We start from the raw sequence: 22,189 nt of genomic DNA on the forward strand, positions 1-22,189 counted from the left end.
GTGGGAGTAAGTGGGAGAACTCCCACTTACCTGACGAAGGGGCAGCACTCCGAAAGCTAGTGGCTTTTGCTACCAAATAAACCTGTTGGACTTTAACCTGGTGTTGTGAGACTTCTTACTGTGTTTACCCCAGTCCAACGCCGGCATCTCCCTATCTGTTGGCACAGACTTAAGTTTGCAATTACTGTCCCTTCCTGCCATACTCTGATTATCATAACCTTTTTTGCTACCTTGACCAATACCTTTATATATACCTTGAATTTACTCAAATCTTCCCCTATAAAGTCCCTTCCCTCCCTCCCTCCAGTTATATGGCTGGCTAGAACATTCTCTCCAGCACAAACCAAATGTAGACCGTCCCAACAGTACAGGTCCCACTTTCCCCAGGACAAGTGCCAGAGCCCATGAATCAAAACTCATTTCTCTCACACCAATCGTTGAGCCACCCATTCATCTCTCCAATTTCATTCATGCCAATTTGCACATGGCTCAGGTAATAATCCAGAGATTATTACTTTTGAGGTTCTTTTTAATTTAATCTCTAGCTCTTTATACTGTCAATGCAGAACCTCTTTCCTAGTCTTACCTATGTTGTTGGTGCCTACATGACCATAGCCACTGAATCCTCCCCCTCCCACTGTAAGTTCCTCTCCAGCCCTCAGCAATCGTGGCACCTGCCTTCAGTTTGAGCGTTCAACCTTCACTGAGCAGAATACAAGATTTAAATGGTTTAAGTGGAGCAAGATTTAAATGGATTAAAATACTCCTGATGAGGACAGAAATCTAATGTTCCCATTCCACCCCACTCCCAGTCCCCAATGTACCCCAAAGCTTTTCTATTCATTCTGCTGTTACTCTATATCTATGGCTCTGCATTTTGGAACTCATCCAAGTCCCAATGTTCAACAGGTAGAATAGAATAGAATGTAATCCCTACAGTACAGAAAAAGGCCATTTGGCCCATCGAGTCTGTACCGACCACACTCCCACCCAGCCCCTAATCCTGTAACCCTCATTTACGCTGCTAATCCCGCTGACAGGGTCATGTTAGCATGGCCAACCAACCTAACCCGCACATCTTTGGACTGTGGGAGGAAACTGGAGCACCCAGAGGAAACCCACACAGACACGGGGAGAATGTGCAAACTCCACATAGACAGTGACCCAAGGCTGGAACTGAACCCAGGACCCTGGTGCTGTGATGCAGCAGTGCTAACCACTGTGCCACCGTACTGCCCGCATGCGTTTCCATTGAATAGAGATTCAGAAAGTGCTCACTCGAATGGCTTGGGTGATGAAGTTCTGGAAAGAGTAAACATGCTGTGTTTGCAAATTTGATTCCTGGTGTGTGGTGACATCCTGGTCAACATCACTAAAAACAGATCAATGACAAATGAGCCGCAATGGCCAAATAAGGGCTACAATTAGCATCCAGGACCCAGTGTTGGGAGAATGGAGAGGGCTTCGGGGAATGAAATTAAAACACCTGATTCTGATTGCTGACTGGTCCCATACTCTAAGCATGCCCACTTCAGTGAGAGACCACAGGGCATCCTGTGCCCATGCAATGGTACTCAGAGAATTCAAGAGAAGAGGGAAGGAAAGAGATCTTTACTGGAGAAAGCAGGCGGTAGAGATGGCAGTTAGAAGGGTGTGTAACAGTATTTCTACCTCCTGTCTCAGGAGGAACTGATGAACAATACGGAGCTGGTGCAGAGCCTCCGACAGCAGATATCAGCTAACGTCAACCAGAGCAATCTGCAGCTCTTCTGGAACATGTACAACAGGTAACACTGTCACAGACACTCCTCAGTACAGTACAATGCTGTCACAGACACTCCCCAGTACAGTACAATGCTGTCACAGACACTCCTCACTACAGTACAATGCTGTCACAGACTCTCCTCAGTACAGGTACCATTGTCACAGCCACTCCTCAGTACAGGCAATGCTATTACAGACACTCCTCAATACAGATAAAACTGCCACAAGCATTCTTTAGTACAGGCAATGCTATCACAAGCATTCCTCGATACATTCTTCATTCCAGGCAATGCTGTCACAAACACTCCTCAACACAGATAAAACTGGCACAGACACTCTTCAATACAGGTAACACTATCACAGACACTCCTCAGTACAGGCAATGCTGTCACAAACGCTCCTCAATACAGATAACATTGTCACAGACACTCCTCAGTACAGTACGATATTGTCACAGACACTCCTCAATACAGGTAACAGTGCCATAAGTATTCCTTAGTACAAGCAATGCTGTCACAAATGCTCCTCGATTTATCATTTGTTTTGATTTATTATTGTCATATGTATTGGTATACAGTGAAAAGTATTGTTTTTTGCGCACTATACTGACAAAGCATACCATTCATAGAGAAGGAAAGGAGAGAGTGCAGAATGTAGTGTTACAGTCATAGCTAGAGTGTAGAGAAAGATCAACTTAATGCAAGGTAGGTCCATTCAAAAGTCTGATGACAGCAGGGAAGAAGCTGTTCTTGTGTCGTTTGGTACGTGACCTCAGACTTTTGTATCTTTTTCCCAACGAAAGAAGGTGGAAGAGAGTACTTCTAGAGTGCGTGGAGTGCGTGGGATCCTTAATTCTGCTGGCTGCTTTTCCGAGACAGCGGGAAGTGTAGACAGTGTCAATGGGTGGGAGGCTGGTTTGAGTGATGGACTGGGCTACACTCACGATCCTTTGTAGTTCCTTGCTGTCTTGGTTAGAGCAGGAGCCATACCAAGCTGTGATATAATCAGAAAGAATGTTTTCTATGGTGCATCTGTAAAAATTGATGAGAGTTGTAGTTGACATGCCAAATTTTCTTAGTCTTCTGAGAAATAGACATTGTTACAGACACTCTGTACACAGACACTCCTCAGTACAGGCAATGCTGTCACAAACACTCCTCAATAGAGGTAACACTGTCACAGACACTCCTCAGTACAGTACGATATTGTCACAGATACTCCTCAATACAAGTAACACTGCCACAATCACTCTTTAGTACAGGCAATGCTATCACAAACACTCTTCAATATAGGCAACACTATCGCTGTCACTCCTCAATACAGGTAACACTGTCACAGACACTCAGTACAGGCAATGCTGTCACAAACACTCCTCAATATAGGCAGCACTGTCACACTCAGTACGGGCAGTGTTTCACAGACTCATCTCAATACAAACAGTGCTATCACAGTCACTCCTCGATACAGGTAACACTGTCACAGTCCTCAGTACAAGTTATACTGCTACAATAAGGCTAATATCATGATAGATATCGCTCATTACAGGAAATATTTCTACAGACACAGCTCATTCAGGCAATATTGGCCTAAAGTTAGGGTTGAGGATTGAGGGCTCACACCCGCCTTGAGTACAAATTTCACCAGAGTGAAAAATATAGTAAAAATGGAAAAGTTTTGATCTGATCTTGGAAATGTTATTGGTCCATGGGCATTTAGAGCCATTATATTTCATCAAATGAGCTTGTGGCTTTGTTTACATTTATAAATTGCACCCCTTGTTCCAAAGTTGAATCTTCTAAAATAACAGTGTGTAAAGAGGCAACTCAGCCGATTGTGCTGGTCCTTTGACTGGAGCAGTTCACTCCAGTTTCCTGTTTGGTTTCATGTTGTCCTTGTAAATTTCTGTATGGTGTAATTGCAGATCATCACTCAGCTGCTCCAGGCATGTGTGATTTCACACCTTTGTCTCAAAGTCCCTGGCATCAGTTGAGTTTCACCATCTCCAAGCTGACATTATTTGCAGGGGGGCAGTTATCAACAGATCCTTTGTCCCTGGAGAGGGGAGGAGAGCGCAGCAAAAGCTAATCCCCTTTTGCATCAGCCGCATCCAGAGCAAAATCCATGTCTCAGGGCATCCCCACGTTCACTTTTGAAGAAATCAAAATGGATCAAACCATAACTCATAGATAAAAATAATAACACTTCCTTCTTTTCCATAGTCGCAGGGATTTGGAAATGAACAGACCTGGAACTGTGGCCAATGCCAAGACTCTGCAGTAAGTAAGCTCTAGCCTTAGATTATCATCCATTCCAACATTGTCTGTTGACAGCCACAGTGTTTTGTACTGCATTTATTACCGGAAATTCCAAAATACTGAAAATATTCCTTATTCTTACATCCTGATCCATTTCTATCCTGGTGTGAACATCTCTACTAATGACCCCAGCATGAGGGGGAATATCCCTGTCAGTGACCCCAGCATGAGGAGAATATCTCTGTTAATAACGTCAGCATGAGAGGAATATCCCTGTGACTGACCCCAGCATGAGGGGAATATCCCTGTGACTGACCCCAGCATGAGGGGAATATCCCTGTGACTGACCCCAGCATGAGGGGAATATCCCTGTGACTGACCCCAGCATGAGGGGAATATCCCTGTGACTGACCCCAGCATGAGGGGAATATCCCGGTGACTGACCCCAGCATGAGGGGAATATCCCTGTGACTGACCCCAGCATGAGGGGAATATCCCTGTGACTGACCCCAGCATGAGGGGAATATCCCTGTGACTGACCCCAGCATGAGGGGAATATCCCGGTGACTGACCCCAGCATGAGGGGAATATCCCGGTGACTGACCCCAGCATGAGGGGAATATCCCTGTGACTGACCCCAGCATGAGGGGAATATCCCGGTGACTGACCCCCAGCATGAGGGGAATATCCCTGTGACTGACCCCAGCATGAGGGGAATATCCCTGTGATTGACCCCAGCATGAGGGGAATATCCCTGTGACTGACCCCAGCATGAGGGGAATATCTCTGTCAGTGACGCCAGCATGAGGAGAATATCGCTGTGACTGATCCCAGCATGAGGGGAATATCCCGGTGACTGACCCCCAGCATGAGGGGAATATCCCTGTGACTGACCCCAGCATGAGGGGAATATCCCGGTGACTGACCCCCAGCATGAGGGGAATATCCCTGTGACTGACCCCAGCATGAGGGGAATATCCCGGTGACTGACCCCAGCATGAGGGGAATATCCCTGTCAGTGACCCCAGCATGAGGGGAATATCCCGGTGACTGACCCCAGCATGAGGGGAATATCCCTGTCAGTGACCCCAGCATGAGGAGAATATCTCTGTCACCGACACCAATAGGAAGGGAATAATCACTATCATTGCCCCCCATTGTGAGAGAGAAATCACTCTGTCATGGACCCAGTCGGAGGATAAGTATTCCCATCATTGTCCCCAGTCTGAGGGGAATACCCTGTCACTGGAACAAGTATGAGGTGAGCAGTAAAGTCTCTGACCTCAATGTAAGGAGGAGTATCACTGGCACTGACCCCATTTACTCTGAAGGGAAAATTTAGTCTTTAATATTATTTTCTGCTCCCTTCCCTGTTTATGACAATGCATTTGTGCATCATGTGCACATTCATCATGAGAACATTTTGGCCTTTCCAGATGTGTGCCCATTACTTCCACCAGCTTTCTTTGATCCCTCTGATTACATCACCTTTTATTTCTCTCCTTAGATATTTTGCTCTACCACAAACCATCACTTCATCTGTTAATGTCCCTGGCATGGATCTTTCTCTGATAACCATCTGTACCTGTCCAGCAATCTGCAGTGCACCCATTTGGGCTATATTGCTGCCTCCTGAACAGCAGCATCAAACTGTCCCATCTTCCTATCTCTCCATTTTTTCTGACCAGTGCCCCCACTGGAGGTTAACCTCATGAGTCTCCTCTTTGTCTCCATTCACCCAATATATTACTATTCCCTCGATCTCTTCCAGCAGAATAACAATGACTGTCCCTCCACATCTTGCTCCAGAATGTCTATTTACTTGCAGACATGGCCCACCCCTTCCTGACTTTATTCTGGGTCTCTCCCCTTAATGAAGTCTCCCTATTTGGCTATAGTTTCCAACACATGATCTATACAATAACTTGCTGGCAACCTTGCATATGTCACCAAATCACACATTGATCTCTTCCCCAACTCATCTGGTACGTTTTCCTTTGAGCACCTCTCTTCCTTCAACCCTGTCAACGTTCTCTTATAATCCCCATTTTCAAAAGCTCTCCCAAGCCACTGAACTGAACATCTCCTCATCCTCAATAATTTCAATCTTGTCTCAGCTCTCCATGTCCACACTTCTCTGAATTGAGTGTCCTTTGGTCTTCCTTTAAACCTCACCTCCATCTAAATCACCTATCCATACTCATAGCTATACCTACAACCTTGCATTCTTCTGTGGTTTCTGAGTTAATAGTGTTCACTACAGATAAGAACATCTGTGGTCACTTAAGTCCCTCACCACTCCTCAAGCTCACTTCCTTCTGCCTGTGCATCTGGGGGTAAAAAATCTCTTCCCAAGTTCAATTGCACTTTCAAGTTGCCAGCTGGCTAGCCTTCAATGGCCCTCCATTTGTAATGACACTTCTGCAGCAATTGTCCTGCTGAACCACTTCGTCACCTTCACTTTGTCTCCAGTAAAATATTTACTCTCTGCCACCTTGATTGATCCCTGTGGTATGGACTCATTTTTCCTCTCTTAAATCCAAGAGGTATAGACATTATTGTGTCTGTTACACAGTTAGTTGAGCCATCCATTGTTAGCTTTATTTGCACCATACAGAATGGTGTTACACCGCACTCTCTTCTGGCAAAATTGTGCACATTTGGACCATCCTGACATGCAAATATAACCCTCAACTTCTTTCCACCACTACTATTCATCTCCTTTAAACCTGTCTCCTCTGTCCCTTCACCCTGGCCTATTACTAGGAATGTGGTGAGATCATGAACTTTGATCGAGACCATTTGTTCCTCTGTTTATTTCTCCTTACCTTGCCTTGGCATTGAATGAATATGTTTTTCTGGAGTTGCTCCTTTCTCTCCAATGCCCTCTCTGAGCTCATTTGGTTTCCGGGATCCACATCTTGGTCCCTTGATGCCCCCCTCCTCTCCCACCCCCATCCCTCACATTCCCACTAAGCTGCTGAGCACCCAATTCATTGTGTGAGCTGGCATTGTAAACTGTTTCTGCTCCCTAGGTACTGGGATCAGGCCCTCCCCTGCAGAACTCATTATTGACCCCTCCATGAAGAAAATTTGAACCCCTCCATCCTTGTGAACTACTGCTCCATTCCCCACCAACCCATTCTCTAAATTCTTTGAATCTATTGTCATTACGTCGTCCATGACTGTGATTATGACATCTGCTGGGACAGCTTTCTTGTTCCAATTTGTTTTGTTCATTTAAACTCGAGTGCACAGGCATCAGTTGTAGCGACCACAGAATCAAGTCTTAACAAACTCATGTTACATGATCCAACATGAGTACTCAGCAAATTATGCCACGTGATTCCAATAGGATTACATAATTCTATATTGAGTTTACCTGTAGGAACTCAGGTACATCGCACTCTACAATCCAATGTAACTATAATATACAGTAGCTTACTCAAAACTCTCATACCAATTCAATCTTTGTTCTCAACATTTCATCCAGACTACCATTAAATCACAATCAAAAGAAACACAAAAGTGACATCAGATTAACAATATGGCATCAGGAAGATACATTAGACCATTTCAACTTCTTAATCATTCTGTAACCATGGTTTTACGGTCCACTTAAGCTCTTCAATTACATTATTACGGTCAACACATTGACCAGACCAACTTCTCCCCAGACCCTCAAGATATAGATGAATGACCTTCATATATCCCTTCATTTCCTTATCTGGTATCAGGCCTGATTCACAAATCATCCCTGTTCAGCAAGGTTGAAAGCTGATTTAACCAATTGTGTGCTGATCTCACAGGCAGCCCAAGACATTGAAGTACATGTGAACCCACATTCTCAAAATGCTCACCCTAACATTGCTTACACTTTTTATCAGGCTTAATCATACCATCCCCTTTCAATGCTTTTCCTCCCTAGATTAGCTCAGTGAGACAGCACAGATGAAGTTCCACTTCTGTCCATCAATCATAATCAGAGCATCTCTAGCAGTGACTTCTCTTTCTGAGCCCCTCACTTCCTCCATTGTTATTGCTGGTGTCCTTTCTCTCTCCTCTTCCTCGTCTGTAAGTCGTACCTGGTGACATCAGCCAGACATCAAGTTAGCTTCCAAACAAACACACTAATGACACCCAGCTCTCCCTCTCTACCAGATCTCTCAATCCTGGGTATCTCTATGATTTTAAATGTTTTGTCTCTCATCCAGATCTTGGAAGAACTGCAATGTACTCCAGTTAAACATTGGAAAGATCAATGCCATCATCACCACAAGCTGACTTCAGCCACTCTCTTTGGGTGAACCAACATTTACAACGTTGGTGTCCTAATAAACACTGAGATAAGCTTCCAACTCCATATTCTCTGCATCACAAAGACCAGCTATTTCAGTATCTGCAAACCTGTCATCCTCCATCCCTACCGCAGTCTATTTCCTGCTGAAACCCATGTGCGCTACCTGCCATACTTCATTAATCTAAACTCTCTTGGCTGGCCTCCAATTTTCCATAAACTTTAGCTCATTCAAAATTGTGCTACCTGTATTCTATCCCATAACAAATCCTCCTCACCTTTCACTCTGACCTCGCTGTCCTATATTCACTCTCAGTGCCCCAGTGTCTTCAATTTAAAATTCTCATCATCAAATTTCATTTAATTCATAACATTACCCGTCCCAAACTTTGTAACTTCCTTTAGCCATACAGACTCTTAGAATTCCGTTCCTCCAACTCTGACATTCTGTAGGATTTCCTGTGGCTCGAGGGTCACAGATATCTAAATAGGTAGTCAACTAGTCATAAGTATTTTTAAGATAATGTATTAAGAAACTACAGTATAGATATGATATCCTCATGATGAGAAATGAGGTGTGGACATTGGAGGCAGTTCAGAGGAGGTTCACCAGATTGATTCTGGGGATGAAAGGGCTGACGTTTGAGGAGAGATTAAACAATTTGGGCTTATACACGTTGGAGTTTAGAAGGAGATCTGATCGAGGTGTATAAAATTTTAAAAGGGATTGATAAAGTAAATTTAGATCCAATGTTTCTTCTTATTGTGCAATCTAGAACAAGAGGTCACAGATATAGGTTGAGAGGTGGTAGATTTAAAACTGAGATGAGGAGGAACTACTACTTGCAGAGGGTAGTGAATTTGTGGAACTCGCTGCCCAATAGCGCGGTGAAGTCTGAATCGTTAAATGGTTTCAAGAAGGAGATAGACATATTTCTGATTTTTAAAAAAAGGAATAAGGGGATATGGGAAACATGTGTGGAGGTGGATTTGAGACCAGGGAGAGATCAGCCATAATCTGATTGAATGGCAGAGCAGGCTTGAAGGGCTGAATTTGCTTGCTTCTGCTCCTAATTCCTATGTTCCTATGTTCAAGAATGTAAGTTGATGGTGTGTTGTATTTCAGATGTCCGGTGATGCTGGTGGTGGGGGACAATTCTCCAGCAGAGGAAGGTGTGGTAAGTATGGAGAGCGACTCTACATCTCACTCAGTGACAGGGACCAACTACATTTTCTCCAACATTCACCTCATTGAAGAAAGAGAAAGCATTGCTCATTGTGCTAGCTAATTGTGAAAAGCTGGAAACCCCAGACACTGCATTAACAAATGAATAGTCCTCATTTTCCCGATGTGGGTTCCATCCCCTCTCTACATCATCCCTACTACAAATCTGAGCATTGCTACTTTCCCTCAACACTTCGTACTTGGCTGGGTTATCTATGACATAATTTTACTAGGTTAATTAAGGTTTTGAAGTCTTTTGGAAGTGGTGTCCCTATCTCTAGGCCAGAAACTTTGGGTAAAATCGTGACCTCTTTTCCCCGTCAGCGAGGTTGCTAACGGGGGCTCAGGATCCAGAAATCTCAGTTCTCGCTGGCAAGAACCTGACTTGCATGCATTTCAATATTATCAACCTGTTTTCCCCCTCGCCACTGCATCTTGACACCTCCCCCCCCCCCCCCCCCCCCGCCCCTCCACCCCACCATATCTTCAAACCACACTGATGTGACGTCACATCAGTGTGGTTTTCAACAGGTTGACACAAATACGAATGTGTTGCGGGGATCTCCCCGGGGTCTCAAAGGTAAGTGTAGCCCCTGGGGAAGAGGGACATGGCCAGGCAGTACTCTGACCTTGTCCCTGGTACTGCTCCTTGGCACGTGTAGGCACTGCCAGGTTGGTACCATGCCACCCTGACAGTGACAATCTCTACCAAGGGATGGGCCCCCAGTGGCAACCTCATGGATGGGTAGTTATTGCAACTGTATTTGTGAGCTGGGAGCTGTTCGATGAATGGGGTATGCCCGATGCTGGCGATGACTGCTGTAGTGGGAAGGGGGTGCCAGCTCTGACTGTGGGGGTAAAAGAGTCAATGATCGCTGGGGTGGGGGGGGGGGGGGGGAGAGAAGGGGCTGATGATTGCGGCAAGGGGGGAGGTTGGAGTGAATGTTCACTCCAATCAAGGATGGGAAGGGGAGTACCTGAGGCCTAAGTCGTGGGGTGAGGTGAATTTATTCTTGTTCTGATCAGGGCGCCCTTTACAGATTGTACCCCAATCTCTGAGCAGCCAAGCAAAACCTAGTGTGTTTAGCCTCACCCCATCAATGACAGCGTGAATCATGCCCCCTTGTTTTTCTTTGGTAGCGTGTGATGGAATCTGGAGAGAAACACGCTAGTTTTCTCGCCAGAAACAACACTCTACCGTTTTTGGCAAGATTTTGATCTCTGGTTCAAATCCCACTCATGACCTGATGGCCAAACCAGGTCATGGGTGACCTGGGAAGATCCGTTCATTCTGTGGCCAAACAGGTTGATTATCAGCCTGCAAATCCTTCCAGGGAAAAGAACGAGAGAGTTTCCTGGTTAGCCACACTGCAGAAGCCAACAACAAACCACTGCAGTACTTTGCCAAGCACAATCAGAATGGAAGTCCATGTTTGCCAATGCCCTCCAAGGATATGATATCTGATGGAGGAGGAATACATGTCTTAATCTGTTTGATTTTAAATGGATTAAGTCTTCCACCAAAATAGTGCTACTAGTTTGCCTGCTCGTGTTGCCAAATTAGATCAAAGCTCCCAAGTAATATTGCAATAATCCTCAGTCCAACTGAACAAAGGTTTAGAGCATGACATCCAAAACAACCAGTTAGGTATTATTCTTATTGTGTAATATGCATAGATTGACATGTAGATCTCTCCCATGGCGTTACTCACTATGAGATGGAGGGAATATTATTTTGTAATAATAGATATATTATCAATAAAGGGATGGGGAAATACTGGCTGGTGATACTTGTAGGAACTTTGTGTGACTTGCAATGTTTTTAATTTATTAACCTGCATGTGGCTGCAAATTAACCTACAACATGTAGAAAATAAATGGAAGATAACTGATAGTCATGGGAAAAGTGTCCTGGTTGATGTGAGTATGATATATGTGCTTCAGTTAGCATTTCCAGCAAAATTGCAAATACTTATACTGACCAGAGAAAAATTTGATGAATTCATATACAATGTTGGTGCATTTATTGACCTGCCCCCATTTCGGGAGGTGGAATTAGTGCTCATACTTAGTCCACACATTTTGTCACTCATCACGGTTTTATGCTAATTCTGTCTTCTCAATCCCAGGTGGAATGCAACTCCAAACTGGACCCAACTCAGACAACTTTCCTTAAGGTATCGAATGTCCTGAACTAGCAATAACTTGAAACATGAGAGTTATTTCCATCTAAAAATGGCAGAGAGCAACAATCTCTTTGTAATTTACTTAAGTGTGATTACTTGCAGATATAAAGGTGCAAGATAATTGGGTGACATGGGTCTAATCTCAAACAGTGACCCTTTTATTTCTTGTACTTCATATTCATTGCCTTTTTTGTTTTGGGAGACATTGTGTAGAGGACCAGATCAGAAGCACCAACATATTTTATGAAGTTAGCCGAGACCCTAACTTTTACATTTGGCATTAAGGTGAGCGTAACATATTTCATTCCAGGTATGATTCAAGTGACCCACTATGAAGCTTTTATCAAAACAATCTTTATTTAAGAACACAGTGAGAATATAACAAAAAGAATTAGCATAACTTTTATCTCTTAAAAGACATAAACATGACAAAATATAATACTTAACAGATAGCTATCTCTATTGTTCCAATTCAGCAATTCAATCCTCCATAGACATAAATCCCTTCTGTAGAACTAGTTAGCACAGAAACCAAAGATGCTTATGTGATGCCAGATTTCTAGCTTTTTAACATCTCTGGACCCAGCAGTTTCCAGAGAAGGAGATATCCTCAAAACAGGAAAACCTCAGAGAGGTAAACATAGTCTCTGACAGCTCCCAGTCTTCAGACTTCAGAGAGGGGAAAACAGGGGCACTCCTCTCTCTCTCAACTTAAGAACAGCATCTTGAATATTCTGTGTAAACCTCACCACCACGTCACATGACCATATCTGTCAATCATCCCAATCAAGCCTCATCCCAAATCCCAGGTGAACATCAAGAACAGCATTAGTTCAGATTAAAACAAATATTCTAGCAATTATACTGCTGCAGTGACAATACGGGATGCCGGTTGTAGACAGAGTGGCATCCATAAAATGGAAGGGACTGCTAGAAACATCCTGCACAGAAACAGGACTCAAATACATTTCTTAAAGGCACAGTGTTGTCTCAATTGGCAAAGCAGTGTTTACTGCCTAAACCTTAATGCACTATAAATTTTAGGATTCAAGCATTTATTGGCAAGGCCAGGAAGGAGTGACTGCTTTCCTTTTCTGTTAGAAATGTTTTTTCTGTTTTTTAATGAGAAACTGACAGCTTTTATGGCCACCTTTTCTGCTGCTAGCCCGTGAATACCAGATTTGTTTAATTCATTGTCACAACTTACCATGGTCGGATTTAACACCACAAGGAGCCCCTAAATATTCATTCTACTTATTAAGGCAGATCGTATTGTGTAAAGAGCATGCCTCTAGTGGCTCATTTGGTGGTTGCAGCTCCTAATTTTTCTGAGCCAATGGACAGTAAGGAACCTAGCTTCTGTCTGTGCTAAGTTACTTGGTTTTTAGGTGGTGGGAGAAGTACAACAATTTCCTGGGTTAAGGAGGGGCAACATCAGCCAATCACTATCCATTGAGACCTCCTAGAACTGCATATAATGGTGAGAATGAAATTGGACTTGGCTGTGAAACCGTCCTCAGTTGAACAGCCTGCTGAAGAATAGCTAATTGAATGAGAGAATGGAGGGCATTCAGTACCCATAGAACTGTATCTCAGCATGAAAACAACATCTTAAGGAAAGGGGTAGAACATTGGATCCAGTTATAGTCAAAGAATTATAATGGCACAGAAAGGAGCCATTCAGCCCTTGCCAGCTTTCTGTAGAACATTCCATCAGTTCCAGTTCCCCATTCCATTCCCATAGCCCTGCAAGTATTTTATCCTCAACTTCCTTTTGAAATCACTGGCTCCACCTCCACCACCCTGGTAGGCAATGTTCCAAGTCATTACCACTCGCTGTGTAAAAATGTTTATTTCTCATTCCTTGCATCTTTTGCCTAAAGGCTTAAACCTGGGTCCCCTTCATCTCTGTAATTTCTGCTAATGAGAACAGCTTTCCTTTGTCTACTTTCTTTAGCCTGTGTCATAAACCTGTATACCTTTACTACAAATATATAAAGGGCAAAAGAGTAACAAGGGAGAGAGTAGGGCCTCTTAAGGATCAACAAGGTCATCTATGTGCAGATCCACAAGAGATGGGTGAGATCCTAAATGAATATTTCTCATCAGTATTTACTGTTGAGAAAAGCATGGATGTTAGGGAACTTGGAGAAATAAATAGTGATGTCTTGAGGAGTGTACATATTACAGAGAAGGAGGTGCTGGAAGTCTTAAAGCGCATCAAGATAGATAAATCCCTGGGACCTGATGAAGTGTATCCCAAGACACTGTGGGATGCTAGGGAGGAAATTGCAGGTCCCCTAGCCGAGATATTTGACTCATCAATAGTCACGGGTGAGGTGCCTGAAGATTGGAGAGTGGCAAATGTTGTGCCTTTGTTTAAAAAGGGCTGTAGGGAAAAGCCTGGGAACTACAGGCCAGTGAGCCTCACATCTGTGGTAGGTAAACTGTTGGAAGGTATTTTGAGAGACTGGATCTACAGGCATTTAGAGACGCAAGGACTGATTAGGGACAGTCAGCATGGCTTTGTGAGTGGAAAATCATGTCTCACAAATTTGATTGAGTTTTTTGAAGGGGTAACCAAGAAGGTAGATGAGGGCAGTGCAGTTGATGTTGTCTACATGGACTTTAGCAAGGCCTTTGACAAGGTACCGCATGGTAGGTAAGGTTAAATCTCACGGGATCCAGGGTGAGGTATCTAAATGGATATAAAATTGGCTTCTTGACAGAAGCCAGAGGGTGGTTGTAGAGAGTTGTTTTTCAACCTGGAGGCCTATGACCAGCGGTGTGCCTCAGGGATCAGTGCTGGGTCCACTGTTACTTGTCATTTATATTAATGATTTGGATGAGAATATAGGAGGCATGTTTGCAGATGACACTAAGATTGGTGGCATAGTGGACAGTGAAGAAAGTTATCTCCAATTGCAACGGGATCTTGATCAATTGGGCCAGTGCGTTGATGAATGGCAGGTGGAGTTTAATTTAGACAAATGCGAGGTGATGCATTTTGGTAGATTGAACCAGGGCAGAACTTACTCAATTAATGGTAGGGTGTTGGGGAGAGTTGCAGAACAAAGAGATCTAGGGGTACATATTCATAGCTCCTTGAAAGTGGAGTCACAGGTGGACAGTGGTGAAGGTGGCATTTGGCATGCTTGGTTTCATCAGTCAGAACATTGAATACAGGAGTTGGGATGTCTTGTTGGAATGTCAATGTACAAGATCACACTTGGAATGCTGTGTGCAATTCTGGTCACCCTATTATAGAAAGGATATTATTAAACTAGAAAGAGTGCAGAAAAGATTTACTAGGATGCTACCGGGACTTGATGGATTGAGTTATAAGGAGAGGCTGGATAGACTGGGATTTTTTTCTCTGGAGCGTAGGAGGCTGAGGGGTGATCTTATAGAAGTCTATAAAATAATGAGGGGCACAGATCAGCTAGATAGTCAATATCTTTTCCCAAAGGTAGGGGAGTCTAAAACTAGAGGGCATAGGTTTAAGGTGAGAGGGGAGAGATACAAAAGTGTCCAGAGGGGCAATTTTTTCACACAGAGGGTGGTGAGTGTCTGGAACAAGCTGCAAGAGGTAGTAGTAGAGGCGGGTACAATTTTGTCTTTTAAAAAGCATTTAGATAGTTACATGGGTACGATGGGTATAGAGGGATATGGGCCAAATGCGGGCAATTGGGATTAGCTTCGGGGTTTTAAATAAAAAGGGTGGCATGGACAAGTTGGGCCGAAGGGCCTGTTTCCATGCTGTAAACCTCTATGACCTCTATCAGATCTTCTCTCAATCTTCTTTGCTTAAAGAAGGACAATCCAGCTTCTCCAGCCTAGCCTTGCATCTAAAATCGCTCATCTCTGGAAAACATAAAGGGGGGAATTTTCCCATCCTGCCCGCCACAGGAGTCGTAGCAGTTGGGGCACGGACCATGCAAAAAGGTCCGTTGACCTCGGGTGGGCTTTTCCGGTTTTGGGGCTAGTGTGGCCGGAGAATCTCGCCCATAGACTCACAAGAGGCTCAGGTAAATCTGTGTTTGTATCAAATAATGTCTTAATGTTATTACTCATGAGAGGGTAAGTAGTTTAGGGCTGTGTTAATGCTGTAATTTCTGGTTTCACATACACATTGAATATTTTTCACTTTGCTTTAACCTCTTGCTGATTGTTGAACATATGCTTCAGCAACTCATTTTTCATATTCATTCGTTTGATACTATAGTCATCGAGTCCGTTGGTTCCTTGTGTACTCAGATGAGAAACTTCTCTGCCAAACAACTTAGGCAGTTAATTCAGTCATGTTATATTTTCTTAAGTAAGTACTTCTAGCCAAGTACCTTCAACCTTGCTGATTTTTAGGAACATCTACTTTTTATCAAGTATGACTTGTTTTGACTTGGTTGATTTAAAGTGAGGGAGAAGTGCCTCCCTCTGAGAAGGAAACAGTTCCAGCCAACAGAACCAGGCTTTCATGGGCCTCATTTAATCAAACAGAAGTTAGCAATCAAATGCCTCATTAATTCAACAGAATCAGACAATCGTGGGCCTTATTCATCCAAAAGACCCAGAAAATATGTGCTTCATTCATTCACCAGAAGCGGACAATCACAGGCTTTGTGAGCAACACAATGATGGGCTTCATTTGTTCAGCAGAACCAGGCAATTATGGATGTCATTCATTAAACAGAGCCAAATCATCTTGTTAGATTCTCACACTGAACATGGGATAGTCTTATAATAAATTTACAAATCTCATGACAGACAGTTGGCAAAGCCTGGTTTGGGTCACTTGCACAACAAATTGCCATTGGACAATTATCCAACAGATCTCAACTGCAATTAGACATTCACCCTATTATTCTCAAAACCACTCTACGATGTTTGAGACACTCAGTCAGCCTCAAAATGGGCCTTGAGCCAATGGATCCAAATTGCGATGTGCCACATTCTAAAAGACCTGTATATTCATGGGCATCCATCAATCCAGTCAGACAGTAAGGGGACACTCACCCAACAAAGCCATGTAAATTGGAAGAATCAATAATCCACCTTGTTTACTTGACCTAAACTGATGTATCATTGTTCTGGATGTCAATGTCACAAATGAAGTAGACGCAATATGCTGATCAGAACTCCTAGAACATTAAATCGTAGAGGTTCTGTCCAAAAGGTAAGATGCATACTTGAATGTCTCTGTAAGTTATGGGTAACTGTAGATAACGATAACGAAGGCTGTTGTAACCTCTCCATCAGTGGTGGTGACTAATTGTGTTTTATTTTACAGATGGCTGATTCTGGTGGCCTACCCCAGATCACACAGGTTAGTAGTTCACAAACTCTGTCTGGATTCGCATACCGGAATTTTCCCATCCCGCCCTCCACGGGAATTGTATCAGGTGGGACATGGACCATGCAAAGTTCTGTTGATCGTGGATGGGATTTTCCGGCATGGGGCAAGCATGGCCGGAAAATCCAATCCTGGGCTTTTTTCTTATCCAACTTCCCAGCTTGAATTAGGTGGAAGCTCTTTGACAATAGTCAGAACAGTGTGGGCCAAGCTCCAAGAATTAAAAACATAACACATAAACTGTGCAGCGACAGACTAAGAAAAGTTAAGAGGAAATCCTGTCCATAACCCAGGGCAGTACTAAACCATCATGATGCAAAATTGCCAAAGTCCTGTCAATAATTCAGGCAGGTGTTCAAAATGGCAATATTTGTAAAGCATCAGGAACTTCTCCCAAAGTCCTGATCAACATTCCTCTATCCACCAGAAAAAAGTAGAAATGCTGCAGTCCATGTGCTGTGGGTCAACCCATTTGGACTGCAGCATTTCAAGAAGGCAGCTCACCACCACCTCCTCAAGGGCAACTGGGGATGGACAATAAATGCTGGCCAGCCAGCAATGCCCATGTACCACGAATGAATAAAAAAGAAGATTGGTTATTTGGTTCATGGTGTATTTATGCGATTATCCTAGAACAGCAAATGTCATTCATGATGCATCATTGTGTGAAACTCATTGGTAGGAGTAATGATATGATTTGATACTGTACTTTATTTATCATTTATTATTTAATGTTCTCAGGATGGTAATAATTTTTCAGTTTGTATGTTTTCTTCTAACAGCCTGGAAAACTGACTGAGGCATTCAAGTACTTTCTGCAGGGCATGGGCTACAGTAAGTATCAAAAGAGCCAGAGCACACACTCAGGCTCATTGTACATGCCTGGGTATGAATGTGTTTCACCTTCTCTTCAGTTTTACTTATAAAGAATAAAGCTAAATTCAAACTGAGTGCATACTGGTTCTGAAGTTTATATATTTTGATGTCAACTCACAGTGCAATTTGTAGTCACCATTGATTTACACAGAGTGAAATTCTTGGGGTTTACTCACGGTTAGATTTCGGGGTTTACACACAGTGAGATTTCGGGGTTAATTCACAGTGAGACTGTAGCCTGGACGGTGTTAGCTTTTGCGGTGTAAACGATTAACAAAGAATATGGAAGCAATAGGAAAAATGTAAAGTTGATAAATGGGAAATAGGTCATAGCTGTGGCTATAATATATCATTTTAGTTTGTCGTGTGATATTCAAACTGACAGTATTCATGACACATAATTACTTGTTCTCTCTGCAAAAAAAGTGTGCATTAGTGCTTTTGGCTCTGTATTGCCCTTTGTGCCTGATTACTCTTATGCTCGTCTACATGTGAAGTTATTATAACTTTCTGGTTATATGTTGTATGTCTGTATCTAGAAGGTGTATGATACAGCTGAAGAATCATCCAATACTCTAATCGGACTACACATGTGCCAATGGTGTGTCTTTACCACCTGATGACTGATCAGATCTTCTTGAAAAATATGGCGAGGCGCTCTGTTGTGGTTTTTAAGTTAAAATAGGAGTAGACCATTCAGCCCATCGTGCCTGCTCCGCCATTCAATGTGATCATGGCTGATAATCCACTTCAATGCCTTTTTCACACTATCCCCATACCACTTTATGTCATTGGTATTTAGAAATCTAGCAATCTCTGCTTTAAACACACTTAATGACGGAGTTTCCACAGTCCTTTGAGGTAGAGAATTCCAAAAATTCACCATCTTCTGAGTAAAAAGAATTCTCCTCACCTCGAGTTTAAGTAGCTTCCCCCTTATTTTGAAATTGTTTTTCCTGGTTCTGGACTCCCCAACCAGGGAAAACGTCCTACCCGCATCTACTCTGTGTATCCCTTTAAGTATTTTGCAGATTTCAATGATATCACCTCTCATTCTTCAAAACTCCAGAGAATATTGGCCCAGTCTCCCCAATCTCTCTTCATGGTACAGTCCCACCATTCTGGGAACAAGTCTAGGAAACCTTCACTGCACCCCCTCAGTGGCAATAATATCCTCCCTAAGGTAAGGGGACCAAAACTGCAAGCAGTAATCCAGGTGCAGTCTAACCAAAGTTCTATATACAATTGAAGCAAGATTTTGCTATCCCTGTACTCAAATCTTCTTGTGATAAAGGCTAACACACTATTTGCCACCCTAATTACTTGCTGGACTTGCATGTTAGCTTTCAGTGACTTATTGACAAGTGCACCAAGTCTCTTTGTATATCTACACTTTCTGATCTCTCATCATTTAAGAAATACTCTGCACATCTGTTCCTCCTAATAAAGTGGATAATCTCACATTTTTCCACATTATATTCCATCTGTCTTTGTTTTTACCCAATAACTAAGTTTGTCCAAATTCCTTGGCGCCTTTTCCATCTTCCTGACAATGCAAATTCCCACCTAGCTTTATGTCATCCATGAACTTGGAAATATTATATTTGGCCCCCGCATCCAAATCACTGACATATATATTGTGAAAGGCTCTGACAAGTACTGATTCTTGGGGTACCCCATTAGTCACAACCCGCCAACGTGAGAATGATCCATTTATTCCTTCTCTGTTTTCTGCCTGTCAACCAATCATTAATCAATGCCAGTATTTTATTTCCAATCCTATGTGCTTTAATTTTGCTAACCATCCTCCTTTGGGGGATTTTATTGAAAACCTTCTGAAATCAAGTCCACTGACTCCCCTCTGTTTTCCATAAGGGGTAGAGAACATGTATATACCTTTTCTTGATCCTGACAACATCCTCATAAAACACTTCTGTACCCTCTCTGGTATGATCAAATCATTTCTGTAATTTAGTGACCAGCACTGCATGCAGTACTCCTCAGATTTATCTTCACTTCGCGTCTTGGGACTCTTATTCTTATTATTACTGAATGGGACCCTCCTGCTTGATGTAATTATTTGCTTTTGCTGAACCTTTTGCTGTCCCTTTATCTTCATTTGATAGCCACTTGTCAGTAATTAACACTTTTACCTTGAACTTGTTTTAGGTTTTGAAATCCAAGTTTGAATGGAAAAAACATTTTTTAAACAAATTAATAGGATAGCTTTGAATGGCTCTATTTCTGCTTCCAGACATTCAGCCTTAGGGTTCTGCCTGCACAGTCTGCCGTGAAGCGATTACTAATTGCAACATCAGACATTGATTAAGGAGATATCTGCAAATTATGTACTCAAACTGATATGTAATATTTCAATTTGCTGAATATAAAAATGCTTATACTAGATTATAATCAGGAAATTAAAAACAGACAAGTCAATATCTCAGGTATCAGAGCTGACAGCAGCTCTATACCTGAAATACTAACTAGTCTTGTGACGACCTTTGATCTGGAAGCAGTGCAGTAAGGAAAATGTTTAATTTCTTTAAAGTGTGGAATCTAAACATTTTTTAAAAAGTTTGAAAATTGCTTTAAGGAGTTTGCCTCAATCGTAAAGGGATTGTTTGTACTCTTTTTGGATAATAAGAGATGCGACTTGGCAATCTTTGACCTGGAAGCAGTATCAAACAAAATACCTTTAACATCAGAGCCATGTGACTGCCAGAGATTAGCAGAAAAACGCAAAGGAGAGCTACAAGCAGAGGAGCTGGAAGGTGAAGGTGCACAGATCCAGATACAAAAAACTGGACAGGGACAGAAAGAGGAACACAGATAATTCTTGTAAGGAGGAGAAGAAAATCACTCTCGGGGAGAGGGACTTCTTTTCTGTGTGGCAGAATAGGAGATGGGAGCTCTTGTAGGTACTGTATCAACTGGCTAAAAAGGTCTAAAACCTCGAAAGCTGTGTGAATAGTTCGGAGAAAGTCCCACAAGTAGTTAACTGTGAACTGGAATATTATAGTTTGGTTGATTGTAAAGGAACCCTGGAAAGCTACATCACTAGGACTGTTGTGATCTGAAGGAGAGAGAGTTTGTACAGGAGTGACTTACTGATGATAATCATACCCATGAAACTTAAAGATGAAAGCTGTTGTTTGATGGGGCTCCTGACCTACCCTGCGTGAATACAGAAGAGCATACTGTGGGACTGCATTGCTACAAAGTGCCACATTCATGTAGGGATGTGAATGCTTGTTGTTGCCTAAGGCATATCTTTGGTGTATTGCCTATTTAAAATAAAATTTACCGTTCTATTTGAGATATCATTTCCCTATTGAGCCATAGAGCATTACAGCACAGAAACAGGCCCTTTGGCCCAACTGATCCATGTCGACCATGGTGCCCTCACAGCTAGTCCCAATTGCCCGTGTTTGGCCCACATCCTTCTAATCCTTTCCCATCCATTTACGTATCCAGATGCTTTTTAAATATTGCTATTGAACTTGCCTCAAACACTCTCTGGCAGCTCATTCCATATATGCACTATCCTCTACATGAAAAAGTTGTCCCTCAGGTCCCTTTTAAATCTTCCCCCTCTCACCTTAAACCTATGCCCTCAAATTTTCAATTCCCCTACCCTGGGAAATAGACCATGGGGATGATTCCCCCAGCAGGCTGCGGTGCTCTAGCAGCACGGCAGGCCAGGAAACATCAGCGGAGGCTGTTTAGCAGGGTCCCTGCAGGGCGCCACGGCCTCTGTGCGACTCTGGGGCCAGGATTTCTGGCATCATCAGCTTATCGGTGTGGAGCCTATTTAAATATTAAAATTACCATTTGCTTCCCATTAGCTGGCCTGGGACTGAAGTCTCCGGGCCTGCTAGTGCCTCCCCCTGGCCAGGAGTGGTTCACTTCAGCGTGGTTTACAACAGCTCCCCACTAACAGGAAGCTGGTGGCCCCAACCCTGCTGGAGCGAAGGGAGGCTATTGAAGACCCCCCCAGATGGTCGGGGGTAAGTGGGATGTGCCCCTTGGGCATTGCCAGCCTGGCCCCCTGGCACTGCCCAAGGGGCAAAGTGGCAATGCCCAAGCGGCACCTTGGTACTGCCCACAGGCATCAGGCAGTGCTAGGTGTGCCGTGCCAGGAGGGGGGACAGGGAGATTGGTGGGGGTGGGGCTGTCCTGCTGCCAGTCTGCAATCAGGACTGATGGGAGGGGGGAGGGAAGAGGCTGATTGGG

General features: G+C 43.3%; 1 protein-coding gene across 4 annotated transcripts in view; it reads left to right on the forward strand.

The window, feature by feature from the left end:
* The window catches only part of ndrg4 (NDRG family member 4), a 133,508-nt gene that overhangs the window by 99,203 nt on the left and 12,116 nt on the right, over positions 1 to 22,189 (forward strand). For all 4 annotated transcript variants that reach the window (XM_078211114.1, XM_078211113.1, XM_078211115.1 and 1 more), the window contains 6 exons: positions 1,684 to 1,787; positions 3,984 to 4,040; positions 9,443 to 9,494; positions 11,671 to 11,718; positions 17,015 to 17,050; positions 17,860 to 17,911. In XM_078211114.1, coding sequence (XP_078067240.1) covers positions 1,684 to 1,787; positions 3,984 to 4,040; positions 9,443 to 9,494; positions 11,671 to 11,718; positions 17,015 to 17,050; positions 17,860 to 17,911 — 349 coding nt within the window. The remainder of the gene's footprint in view (positions 1 to 1,683; positions 1,788 to 3,983; positions 4,041 to 9,442; positions 9,495 to 11,670; positions 11,719 to 17,014; positions 17,051 to 17,859; positions 17,912 to 22,189) is intronic.

This window comes from Mustelus asterias, chromosome 4 (assembly GCF_964213995.1).
Source record: "Mustelus asterias chromosome 4, sMusAst1.hap1.1, whole genome shotgun sequence".
NCBI classification, from domain to species: domain Eukaryota; kingdom Metazoa; phylum Chordata; class Chondrichthyes; order Carcharhiniformes; family Triakidae; genus Mustelus; species Mustelus asterias.